This window comes from Aythya ferina (genome assembly GCF_964211825.1).
Source record: "Aythya ferina genome assembly, chromosome: 19".
NCBI classification, from domain to species: Eukaryota; Metazoa; Chordata; class Aves; order Anseriformes; family Anatidae; genus Aythya; species Aythya ferina.
The window spans coordinates 5,342,226-5,354,964 of record NC_140309.1 but is presented as its reverse complement, the minus strand read 5'-3'; the positions used below and the strand labels follow the sequence as shown (position 1 = coordinate 5,354,964).

Below are 12,739 nucleotides of genomic sequence, written 5' to 3'. Positions count from 1 at the left end.
GCCACGTGTGAGGTGTGGGGATGGATGTAAAGGTGCCCAGCGATTTCAAGCCAGCATAATCCCTGCTTTCAGGGATTTTTTCCCCTTAGAATAAAGGCTGCTCTCAGATTTCCTGCTTCAAAAGACTACAGGCTGCCGTGAGCAGTTACAGCTTCCCCCAGCAGCAGTTAGGGGCAGAACACGCAACGTGCCTACCTCAGCATCCGAGATGGAGACGCGGTTGGACTCGATCGTTGGTCTCCTCATTATCCGCGGTGACGGCCCCGTGGCGTAAGCACCGAAACCCGGGGAGTTGCTCGATGCCAAGTAACCTCCCGACGATCTTTCCTGGAGAGACAGCTTCCTGCTGGACAGGACAGGTCTAGCCAGAGGTCTCTTGGAACTGTGCCTCCAGTGAGCATCGTCCGGCCGTTGGGAGGGCAGGAACTCCTTCGCGCCCACGTCCGCGCTGACTCCATTTCTCTGGATGTCCTTCATGTTTTCAGCGAAGACCGTGTCGTTTTCTTCGGCGTTGTCCTCACCGTTTTGGTCACTTCTATCCGGGCTAACGGCCACAGCGATGGCTGCGATGCGCTCTGCCAGCTCCAGCTGCGTGTCCGGGCAGTGCGTGCCCGTGCCCCTGGTCGGGGAGTCCCCCATCGCCGGGCCCGGCTCAGGCGGCGCTGCGCAGAGCGGTGATGGCAGCACTCACCAGCAGCATGCGGCACGAGGAGCAGCTCCACGGGACACCTGGAAGGAAGCACAGAGAGGTAACGGCGCTAACGGCGCCCAGCAGACACAGCCGAGGCAGCCCCCGGCTCCTTCCCCCAGCGGGGCAGGCGAGGTGTGAGCGGTGCCACCCAGGAGAGGCAGGGCCGAGCACTGCGCTGCCTGCAGGAACTTCCACGAGCGATAAGGCTGAGATTTTATCTGTGTGACACGCCGACAGAGACAACTTCTGCAGCTCCAGCGGGGCAGCCCGCGTTTACAGTAAGGGGAAGTGCGGCTTCTCCCCAGCCAAGGGGAAAGGGTCAGCCTGATGGCCTCTCCAATTCTTACTTACAGGGGACAGGAGCTGCTGGTATGCGGCCAAAGGCAGCACGCAGCACACCCGGTCCACAGCCATGTAGGGCTCCCCAGCAGGCTCCGCTGCCCTGCGTGGCCCCGCGGTGTCACAGAGCTGCCTGGAAGCCAAGCCACAGCCACCGACTCGCTCCCCAGCAGCCAGTTCCCCCGTGCAGCTTCCTCACCGGCCGAGGTGGGATTTAAAAGCGGGTCTGTGGGTCTGGGGTCTGCTCTGGCCCCCGTGGCTGCAGCCTACGTGCAAACACGCCGCAGTCTCAGTGCTCACCGGACATAAAAGCTGCACGGGGCTGCAGCTCACCACAGCTTTGTGCTCGTCGGCACGTGGGCTCCGTCCTGGCCTTTGGAAGAGGCCTGCAACCTCTGGTTTGCTCCAGGCAGAGCGGGCGGTGCATAAATACCCACACAGGGCAGGGAACACTCCCAGGGCCCTGCTTTCACGCTGGGCACGCTCAGTTTACTCAGGGAAGGGGAGGCCAGGTGAGTTCAGGAGGCTGCGGGCAGCCACCAGGCTGGGAACACCGGCGGGCTCCCCAGGCAGGGGCAGGGAGCAGAAATCGAGCCCGGCCTGGAGCTGCCCAGCGATGCTCGGGTGAACATCTCCCGCTGGGTGCTGCTGCAGGGGACGACCTCCGAGTGCCCTGCAGACGCACAGCAGCCAAACTCCAGCAAATCTGCCATAGCAATACAGAAACTGGAGGACAATTTGGATGGCAGGCATAGCCCTGGGTCGCATGCCAAACACACCATGCCACAGGGAGGAAAAATCCCCCCCCAACACGTTCTTTCTTCCCCACAGGCCCGCTGCTCACCTCCCTCCTCTCCGTCTCCATCCCGGAATAATCTTCCCCCCTTCTCCTGTCTTTTCTGCAGCATGTTTGAAACAAATTGACAGGAACGTCAGTCACTCGGAGCAGTAATGAAACGGTGAAATCAGCTTTAAAAGCTTCTATTAAAACTATATTTAAACCCTTCAATCCCTGAGCACAAATCCTTTCAGAGCAGGAGGCGGGCAGCGGGGGGTGGCAGCAGCAGGGGAAGGGGCGCTGGGCTCCAGCAGCCCCCAGCCCCACAGAAAAACCAGCGTGCCAGCCCCTTGGCAGGACCTCACCTCCCCACCTACCCCCACTCCAGGTTCCCCCACAGCCCCCGTTCCCAGCCCCATGCCCCCTAACTTGTCCTTATCACCAGGCTGTCCCAGAGCCAGCTGCAGCCCCGAGCTGGCTCAGCACCGATCCCGTCCTTCAAAACGCACCCGCGTGAAACCTGCCGCGTTTGCTCTGTGCTTGGAGAGCTTCTGGCCTGACGCAGGGCCAGCAGGGCAGGGCACACGGCCAGCCTGCAGCTGCCCCACTGCCTCCCAAGCCGCCTTCCTTGTGCTCCACCCGCAGGGCCAGGCCGTGTCGCTCCCATCCCTTCTGGTCACTCCCCAGGCAAACGTCTGTAACTGGGGACCAGGGAAGTGAAGGGGCAGCACGCAGCTCACCTGCTGGCCTCCCAAAATGAATCCTCGGGTAATTCCCAGCTTCACACCAACCCCATAACCAGTCCACCAGATCAAACCGAACAGACCCATCCAGCATCGCAGCACGACACAGCGCTGCTGGAAGTATTCTGCAAGAAACCCAGCGAGGCTTCGAGAGAGCAATTGCTCATCTGTTCAGTTGGGCTTGGTTCGGATCCTACTGGTTTGAAGGATTCCTTTCCACAGCTAAATCCTCCAGCAGGCTATCAGAAACGAACGGGCTGTGAGCGAGCAGATCAGTCACACCCAGAGCAGCCTCACCACGCGGGATGCCCCGGACAAAAGGCAATCACTTCTCCCAAACAGCGATCTGCTGCCGCAGAGCTGGGCACTGCGCTCCAGACAGGAGCTGAAGCTGCAAACAAGCTTATATGAGCAGAATTAATTCACTTACACATACCTTATTTACTGGGTCTCCCTCCAGCTATTCCTCTCCCGCAGGCAGGCAGCCGCCTCGCCGGTGTTTTCCGCAGTGCATTTATCAAGCGGCTGCACGTTTCCCTCATAGGCACCGAGCAGAGCACGGCAGAAAACAAGCTTTTAGAGGGAATATGATTCTGGAGAAATGTCTCTGTATTGTACGTGGGAGCAGGAGATGAGCAAACGTAATTAATTTTGCTGCTCCATAACGTATTTCCAAGCACTGTCTGAAAAAGGAGAGGTGGTAAAGCTGGGTTGCTGCTTGGTGTTTCCATTTGGCTAACGGGAAACGTTCTCACAGGAGGGACGGGGAGGTTACAGGGCCCTGGGCTCAGCATCTCCAGCTTCATTTCCTGATTTTGCTACAGGCTGCCCAGGAAAATGACTTGAGAGCTTCACGTGCCGCAGTTCCCAGGCTCAGAGGAGCGATGCTGCGCTCAGCCCACCCCGTCCCGCTTCCCCTTTCTGTCCCTGAGCACACACTCACCCCATGCTCCGGCACCGGGGGCCCTGCAGTAGAAGAGAGCACCGGGATCCAGACCCGCAGTTTGCAGGGGAAGCAGCCAGGCAGCAATCCTGCCCCTGCTCAGAGCCAGAGACCTCCTCAGGTGCCCACAGTGCCCTTCGCAACAGCCTGGGGACCGCAGGGACAGTGTGGGGCACGTCACCCTGCAGCACTGCTTGGAGGCAAACCCCATTTGGTGCCTCTTGACTTTGTAAGACCCAGAAGCAAAAGAGAGGTCCCAAAGAGCACGGAGAGCTTTGTCTGCTCCTTTGGTATGCAGCAGCAAGGTCAGGGGGCAGGGCAAGTTTTCCAGCCAGCCACGTACTGGGATGACCTGCAGACGGGATGCCACCTCCAGCACCAGCACCCTTCAGGGCTGTCCCCCAGCCCTAGGCATGCCCAGCCCTCCCTGCCTCACCTGCTGCTTGGTTTCCTCCCGATGTTCAGCACAGCACAGATTAATTATCTGCTCTGCTGCTGTCAGCCAGCACCAGAAACTCCCTTTAAGGAGACAAGCGGCGAGTCTGAGGCTGGGCAGCCAAGCCCTGAAGTGCTCCTCAGATGACATTTTTGAAATATTAGGTCAGCGAGTCCCTTTCAGAGCCCGGGCTGTCTCTCCACACCAAACACCACAGCCTGCGGCTATTTCCATCCCGGAGTGTCTCCTGAGCTCCCCTTTCTGCAGCCGGGTCTGCAGGACTTTGAGCACTCCTGACACGAGGGAGATGCACGTGCATCACCCTGATACACACACCCAAATCCCAACCAACCTGCCCAGACATCTGCAGGACGTAGGAGCTGCTGGGGGATTTGTCTCTCATGCACCAGGACAACAGCTGAGCTGCCACGAGCCCCATGTGAGACACCAAGAACCAGGGGGGTTGTTTCATGTACCTACAAAGCCAAAAAAAGAGCACGACCCTGCAGAGATATCAGGGCAGCCGGACAGCAGAGCAGCCCACGTGCCTGGCAAAAGGGTAACCTGCTTCAGGTCCAGGCCCCTGACTAAAACCAGGAGAAATTCCCACAACCCAAACACTAAACAGGAGGCAGTGTTTGTGCTTTACGCACACGCCATCCACGCGCTTTTCAAGGCCCTCGTTGCAGAGCCCAGCCATGTCTCGCTGAGAATCACTCCGTCCTGCTCTGATCATTCACGGCTTTTTTTCCTCTCCCCAGTCCTTGGCACTGAGCCTGGCTGTTGTGCCACAGCTGAAAATTAGATCATAAAAGTGAGGCCCTTTGATTGCTCCTGTGAAGCTTCTAGCACAGCTTTAAAAGTAACCACTGAATGACAAGAAACGGCATTTCTGCGATTCCAGCTCGTGCGAGACACCTGAAAAGCAGGGCTCAGGCCCCTGCCCCTGCCCCATTTCCTGAATGACAACAAACATCTCCCAGCCACTTTTCTTCAGCTGGGAAACGTGTCATTTCTGCCTCCTTTTGCTTAGTGTCTACGTGCCTTAACAAGGCAGGGGGGTTGAAAGGGCATTTTAGGGCTAGCCCAGTCCCCGAGCCACAAAGACAAGCACCCCGAGGACACATTATCCCATCCTCATCCTCCTCTTCCTCACTGCCCCTCAGTGATGAAGCCAGCTCTGTGCTTTCCTGGTCCTGGGGCAAGGCATGCATGCAGATGTGAGACGGCGGGGTTGAGCTCAGCAGCAGGCTCCTGATATCATATAAAAAAAAATTAAGTCTTTACACCATGGAGGGTGTTATTCCAACGCTGGCAGTAACTGCTGGCACACCGAGCTGTGTTTTGGAGCTGTTTGGATGCTGAACCAAACCCTCCAGCCCACGGCACGAGCTCTAAAAACCGCCCTGCGCACGGCGCGCTGAGCTCAGGGAGCTTCACAACAGCTTCCCCGACTGCGTTCTACCTCCTCGCCCCACGTTCTAATTATACGGTTAAATACATTTACATAATCAGATGCAATTAGACTAATTGCATATGTAAGCAATAATCAACCAAAAATTACTCCGAAGGAAGAAGTTTCTGCTTCAGGAAATTTCCCGTGGCAAGGCCGCCCCGAGGACTGGCGGCTCCACCTGGCAGTGACGCTCAGCACATCCACACAGCCACTAAGGGGGTAAAACACGAGCCCTTCACTCCACGGGGTGCCTTTGGGGTGTGTTAGTCTGCAAGTTACAGCCCAAGAGGCACTGGGAATGGCCAGCGGGAGGCACTGAGCCTGCACAGCATCACCGCGAGCAAAATGTGTGCAAGAAAGGATTCCCCTCACCCCTACCATACCTGGGAGCCAGCACAGCCCAACAGCACTCCTGCCACTGACCTCAGATTAAAACAAATCCCGCTTGCCCTTGGGACAAGAGACAAAAGCCTTGCAGGGCGAGGAGCCCGGCTGCTGTACGGGACTGACATTAGCCCCAGACACTGCAGACGGGAGGATGGAGGAGGTTGGTGTGAGATGAGAGCACTGCGCCTGGTCGTGCTGTGTGACCACGCAGCAGCTGTCCCAGCACACTCCCAGCTATATGGGATCATTTGCCCTACCTCCACGAGACCCTATGGGCGGTAATAGGGAGGAGTTGGGCCAGGTGACAGGCACACAGCTGAAGGATACGCACATCACTCACGGTTTGATATCAGAAGAGTAAGAAAGGAGAGCCTGGCTTCAGAGCTGCTTGTTCTTGCTCCCGTCTGGCACTGTCCCGACTGACCTGGACCTCAGAACCTGCACCCCCAAACCTCCTCTTCCAAAAGCCATCAGGAGTGCAGCAAATACCCCAAACACTACTTGTAGCTTGCACAGGCAAAGCTGAGCCCCATAACCCCTAGGAAAAAAAGCCTTCTGGCCAGCACCACCAAAAGCTCACCCTGCTACAGCCTGAGCACCGTGTCCTCGCAGCACAGGGGCTACCTGCAGGGTCGGGGCACGATCTGTGCAGCGAGGGAGCAGACTCGGAGGCAAAGCTGAGCAGGGAGGAGGAGAAGTGGCCGGGTTACTGGCACCTGCTGAGCTGAGAGGCAGCACGAGGCCCTGGAGAGGGGGCAGCCGTGGCAGGGAGCAGCTTGCTGGGGGTGGCACTGAAACAGCCGGCGAGGGGGTGCTTCAAAAAACACCCGAGAATGTCAGAGTACACGAAGTTTGAGAGGGCTGGATTGTTTTAAAGGTATTAATGAACAGGGCAGCAGCCAGACCCAATCGATTCATGAGCAAAATAACCACCTCAGAGTCAGGAGTCTTTAATATTTAGGGTCTTCGTTGCTTTCCAAATGTCTGTGCCATGCGAAGGTAAATGGCAGAGCAAAAAGCTGCCTGATGGACAGGGATTTGTCTCAGATGGGCCACCTGCTGCTGCACCCGTAACGATACCTGGGAACTGGCACAGAGAAGGCGCAGCGATGAGCAAACTGAAACCAAGAACTCTAGGGGAGCCGAAAGGTCCTCACCTCCATGGGCACATCTAACCCCATCACCTCCTGCAGCACGGAGAGAAAGGGAGGAGGAGAGTAAGGGAGAGACAGAACGGAAGGCACAAGGCACGGCGCTGAGCGAGGCAGCACACCAACAGCTCTGCAGGGGCAGACAACAGCGGGCATCTGCCCCCTGCTTCTAGCGTGAGGTCTGGCTTTCACTCCTGAGGAGCTGAGCTGCCAGGAAGGGCTTCAGGACATGGGGGCCTCCTACAGTTTTCTGTATCACAGCTTGTGCCCGTTGCCTCCTGTCTATTCCTCGGGCACCACAGAGGTGAATCTGGCTCTGGCCTCTTTCCTGTCTCCTCCCGTCAGGCACATACACACAAAGCCTTCCCAAGGCACACGGAGCTCCCAGACTCCAGCCCCAAAGCAGAAGTGATCCCTGTCCCCTGGGCTTTGCGGCAGGGCAGCAGGTTCCCCCGAAACAAAGATTTCCCCTGCCAAGGGGAAAGGCACAGGTCCTCCTGCCAGGCCTGAGTTTGCTTTTCCCAGTGAGCTGTCAAATCTGGCTAGGTTTCCTTTTGGAGAAGGGCTGTGTAAACAGGTGGTTGTGCAAGCAAAGTAACCAAGGTAGCTCGTTTGCCTCCGGGCTTTTCTCTCACCTCGAAGTGGGAAGAGGAGCACACGTCCCTGAGAGTGCCGGTGGGGCAGTCACCAGACCTGCTGGCACCTCAGGTCTGAGCGTTCCTCCTCTGCCCGGCTGGACTGAAAAGCTGCAGAGAGCAGCAGCAGGGAGGCAAACACGCCGCCCTCCTCCTGCAGGTACGAGTTCACAGAAGTCTTGGTCAGGGAACAGGTTGCGTGGCATTGCTGCCAGCTCTCCGCATCGCGCCTGCTCGGGTTACAGGCAGAGGTTCCCAACGCTGCTGCCAGCTCACCCGCAGCCTGCGGTGCACGCTGCTGAGGTAAAGAAACAGGGAGGAGGGAAGCAGCAACCCATGGTCGTGCAGACAAGCTTTTTTTTTTCCAACAGCAGTGTCTCTGCACGCTGGCACCCAGCCTGCACACTTCCAGGCTGCTGCTTTCCTCCCCTCTCCAATTTATTTGCCTCACCAGCATTTTTTCCTCTTGCCTCCTCCCCAGCAGCCCCGTCCTGTCCCAGCTGCTGGTTTCCTCAGCTCCTGAGGTGCTGGCAGAGCTCAGATCCCCTGGTGCTGCACAATACGGGAGGGTTTAATGGTATGAAAGCAAATCGCTGCAGAACAAGGCCGGGGTGGTTTAGGAGCAGCAAAGTGGGACTGGGGAAGATGTCAAACACAAACACAGCTCGGCAGCACAAACCTTGGGCAGCCTCAGATCTCCCAGCACAGACAGCTGCTGAAGTCAGTGCTGTCTGAGGAGCATCCACACTAAACGGAACAAGCCGCCAGACAGAACAAGCTCACATTTAGACATGTTGGGCTTAGAGGTTTATCTCCCTCCCAGATAAGGAGAAAGCTTTCAGCTGCCTGTGAGAGATGCGGAGGTATTGCAGGGGCTGTATCTAAGTTGCTCGGTTCCGTGACAGGCCGCAGTGAGAAGTCTCTCCAGCATTTAAAAAACATTAATTTCCAGCGGTTGCAGGATTGCCAATCTCCGATAAAAACGCCCAGCACAGAGCACAGCAGGCTTCCTTCTTCTCGGCGGTTCAAATATGAGTGCAGATTTCCATCCAAGGTGATCTCTGCAAAGAGTTTTAATCAGGGAAATAATCCCAGCGCCCATCCCTAAGCACCCACGTGCTGAAGGTCTGCAGCGTGCCCCCAGACGAGAGGTGAGTCGGGGGAGAGCTACACGGAGCGAGACAAAAGCAGCGGCAGCTGTAAGACAAATGGACTTCAAACCCAGAGCTCAAATTATTTGCTGGATTTCCATATGAGTAACTCCCACCTTCTGATAATCCTCACATCTTGAGAAACCCCAGCACGGCCTCAGTTAACCTGCACAAGGCCAAGGGCAGAAGCAGGGAGGCTCCCCGCAAACAGGCTCCAGGGATGTGAGAGAGCGGACAGCCACGGGTTGTCCCCCTGGCTCGGAGATCTGAAGGGTAGCAGGTTTCCCAACTCCTTTGAAGCCTTAAGCTTTAGCTCTCTAAGCCAAAACGCACTTTCAAAGCCCCAAGGTCAATGACTGGAGATTATCCAGCGAGGCACTAGGCAAAAGCTGCGGCACAAAGCTGTTCTCCTCAGCCCCTGTAATGCTACTGCAGAACTTCGGGCACTTGTCAGAGCACAAAAAGGCCTCGCAGCCTACCCGAGACATTCTCCAGGTGCAGCTTTACCTGGAAAAACACGTGAAAACACCACCCTGGGGCTCCCGCTTTGCACTCCTGTGTTTCTGGCTCTGCACAGCAAGCCCAAGAGCAACAGGCAGCCACGGCTGGGGTGCCGGCAGCCCTGGGACCCCACGGCAGTGTCCCCATTTTCTGTGGCTCAGGACAAGCACTGTAAGCTGTACCTGACTGGCCAGACCCTTTCTGAGGCATCTGCAGGAGATGTGAGCCATCCCTCAGCTGTGTCAGCTCCACAGAGCTGCAACGGAGAAGAAAAAAGGCACATTTGGGGCCAGCAGGTGCCAGAGGAGGAAGAGGAACAAACCTGCTGGTACGAAGACGTGCCTTTGCTGGGTGAGGTGTGCTTTGGATGGCAGCACAGGATGCCAGCCTGCTGCACCCGCTGGGCTGCCACAGCTGTACCTTGTTCTCCCGAGAGCTCAGCAGCCTGGATGTCTGAGCTGATCCCGCCTGCAAATCACATCAAAGCCTGCGGCTGGGCTCAGGGCAGCCTGAGACACTCGGGGCTCTGAGGAGGCTGCCCTGCAGACAGCCTGCCGCCCCTCTGCTCCCGGGGGAAGGCCGCAGACAGCCAGCAGCCTGCAGCCCTTCCCAGCCAGCACAGCCCGTCCTTGGGGGAACAGGGTACAGAAGTCAGTCAGCACCCCCTGCTCCACCCTGCCCCGAGCCAAGAGGTGGGGGAACCCTTTCACCCTCCTGCTGGCAGCTGGAGGGAGGAGGAGAGCCCCGCTCCCGGCTCAGAGAAGCACACTGAGCTACCAAGGAGCTGCCACAGCCCAAAAAGCAGGGACAGAGCCGACAGCGATGGCAGAACACTGAGAGCTGCCCCTTTGCAGAGTTAAAACCTCCTTGCTGGTCTCCAGCTGGGGCTGTAACACCTCTGATGCACACAGCAGGCAAAGCTAAAGAACACCACCCTAAAAACTCCACGAGCAAACAGACCCCAGACCCCTTGTCCAGAGCACTGCAGGCAATGCCACTTCAAACCACAACCCGGATTTCCCAGTTTGCCTCCAAAAATTACCAAGGCAGGGGAACACAAATCCAAGTTAAGAGGGAAGGAGGGAGGGGAACGACCACGGTCTGTGCAGTTTAACAGCAAGCAGAGACGTGGAAACCTGGCACGTGGGTTGCAAACGCACTCTGAGCTCTGCTCGTGCAGCGTGGCCTGGCCCATGCCCGGCAGGAGAGCACAGAAAAGGAAAAGAAAACCTAAAGCCAATGGACTCGGACACCGGCAACAATACCTGCTCCAACAGCCGTCCCAGGAGACATCCCCGCGGCGCAGGTCGGCGTGTCGCTGGGAGATGAGTTACACAGCGCTAGCTACTCAGATATCCTCCTGGTTGCCAGGGGGAGAGAAATCAAAGAACAAAACTGGTAACAGCGCGGAGAAAAGGGAAAGCATGCGTTTAAAAGCCTCGCTGGCTCCTCGCCAGGGTGCTCAGCACCTTCCAGGCCGCGTCTCGGAGCAATTAGTCTGGGTGCAGGCACCGAGTTTCGGCGCACGCTGCTCGTCTCTGCGCTGCAGATGTCGGCTCCGCTCCAGCAGAACACTTAAGCACACACTTGAACTTCAACTACAGGCCCAGGCCGTCAGGAGGGACAGCATTCCCATGCTGAAGTGTGAACAGCACTGAAAAACGCAGCCTCAAAAATGAGGAACTCAATTCACGTGAGCAGCTGGGTGACCGCGTGTCACACGTGTGGGGCAGGAGCTGTCCCAGGGCTCCCGTCCCACAATTGTGCTGGCCTCTCTGTTTGCACTTCCAGCTGTTCCTGAGGCCAAAGGAGCACAGCAAATAATTCTCACTACATCCATCCCCTACGGGGTCCCACTTCTGCCCAGCTTTCTTCCCTCCACCTGCACAAGCTGCTCAAGCAAGATGTGCCCCGTGGCCGGAGCCACCGTGAGCCCCGTGCCCTGGGGATGCTGCAGGTGCTCCAGCGGTGCCAGGACGCAGCTCCTGCTCGGCTCCTCTCCCACCACCCCGCTCAGCCCCAAACCTGCGGTCCCTGCAAGGGAAGCAACCTCACCTGGAAGGTTTCTGACCAGTAACACCAGCAAATCACTAACATTTGCCTCTGGTATTATTATTATTACGTATCGTGGATATAATCATCTAACGCTTCAAGGTTCAGCAGCAGTTTTGCAAATTAGGTAGGCTGTAAAACAGAACACAAAGACACTTCTTTTGAAATTAATAAAAGCCAAACGAACTGGGAAGCTTATTGAGGAGGCGGTAACTTCCTCTGTACCTGAACTCTCCAAGACAGGCTGCTGGGCAGGTCAGCCACGCTTGTGGCCCAGGAGATCTAACTTAGTCACAGAGACCTTAAAGCCCACAAGCCTGTGAATTACTCCCAGTACCTGCCACAGGACACTCAAAAACTATTTGTGGCTTTCCTTTCACCAGTTCTGTCTAACAATAAACCCCCATTCCTCTGCTTCCTGCTTTTGGAACCGAGGCCCAGCACATTTCCCTGGGCAGTTCCCATTTCCATGCTATCTGCACCTGCCCTGACCCACCTCCAGACGCTGCCCGGTCCCCTGGGGTGGGACAGCAGGAGCGGTCGGGGTGAAACGGTCTGGGTGGGATGGCTCTGCAAAGGTCGCTGAGAGAAACCCCAAATTCTCATTTCTGCCTTCTGGCTCCTTTATTTGCCTCTGTACCCTTCCTCTAACTGGACACGCTGTTGGAGTAGGTCTAATGCCAGCGTCATTTGTTACACCCCCACATCACTTTGCTTGCTGCCAGGTTTACCTAAAGCCATTTGTCATTGTTCCCCCGGGTTCTCAGGTATCCTATCCACTTGTTGGAACACGTGCACGTTTCTGAACAAGCAGGTTTCAAGTCAACCTCTTCAATAGCCTTGTAATGGAAAAAGGCAGTTACAAATACAAGTTGAGAACAGCAGAGTTTATTTGCACAGCAATCTTCAGAGCAGTTTAGGGGCCAGCTCCCATCCAAACAAGCTTTCATGTGCTGCTGGTGGCACGGGGGAATAGGCTCAGACTTGTACTTACAGTGGGGACTCGCTCAAGTGCCCTGAGAACAAAGCCTGAGAAGTCTGACTGGAGGCATGAGCTCACACTGCCTGGCTGGGAAACCAAGACCCAAATTCGAGCACTGCTACAAAACTCGGGCTCAGCTCCTGGGATGCACCTTGCTTGGCAGAGAGCCCTTTCAGCTTCTGTCTCACAAACCATCCCATCACGTTCTTTCCCGTGGCCTTGATGTAATTGCATTATCTTCTCTCCCACAATCACTCTTTTTTTAGATAACTTTATAAAAATACCAAAGGGAGGGGTGGAAATCTTAAGCTCATCGCTACCCCTGCCGTTCTGGAAGCACCCACAAGGAGCAGCACTTCATTCTCAAGTGAGTAAGGCGTGAGTCAGCTGATGAATAAGCACATCAGCTCTCCAAGTCTCACTCAATTCATGACCAAATAAAATCGTTTCATTACCTAAATCACTTGTCCACCTCGTATGGCAATGCCGCAGCA

The 12,739-nt window shown here is 56.4% G+C and overlaps 1 protein-coding gene across 5 annotated transcripts in view; it reads right to left on the bottom strand.

The window, feature by feature from the left end:
• CAMKK1 (calcium/calmodulin dependent protein kinase kinase 1) overlaps positions 1 to 12,739 on the bottom strand; it is an 86,506-nt gene that overhangs the window by 51,556 nt on the left and 22,211 nt on the right. For 3 of the 5 annotated variants that reach the window (XM_084493546.1, XM_084493545.1, XM_084493549.1), the window contains one exon: positions 196 to 729. In XM_084493546.1, coding sequence (XP_084349672.1) covers positions 196 to 639 — 444 coding nt within the window. In that variant the 5' untranslated portion in view covers positions 640 to 729. Of the gene's footprint in view, positions 1 to 195; positions 730 to 2,987; positions 3,292 to 10,476; positions 10,590 to 12,739 lie in introns of those variants that run through there. The other 2 variants (XM_084493548.1, XM_084493547.1) reach the window with 2 other exon arrangements.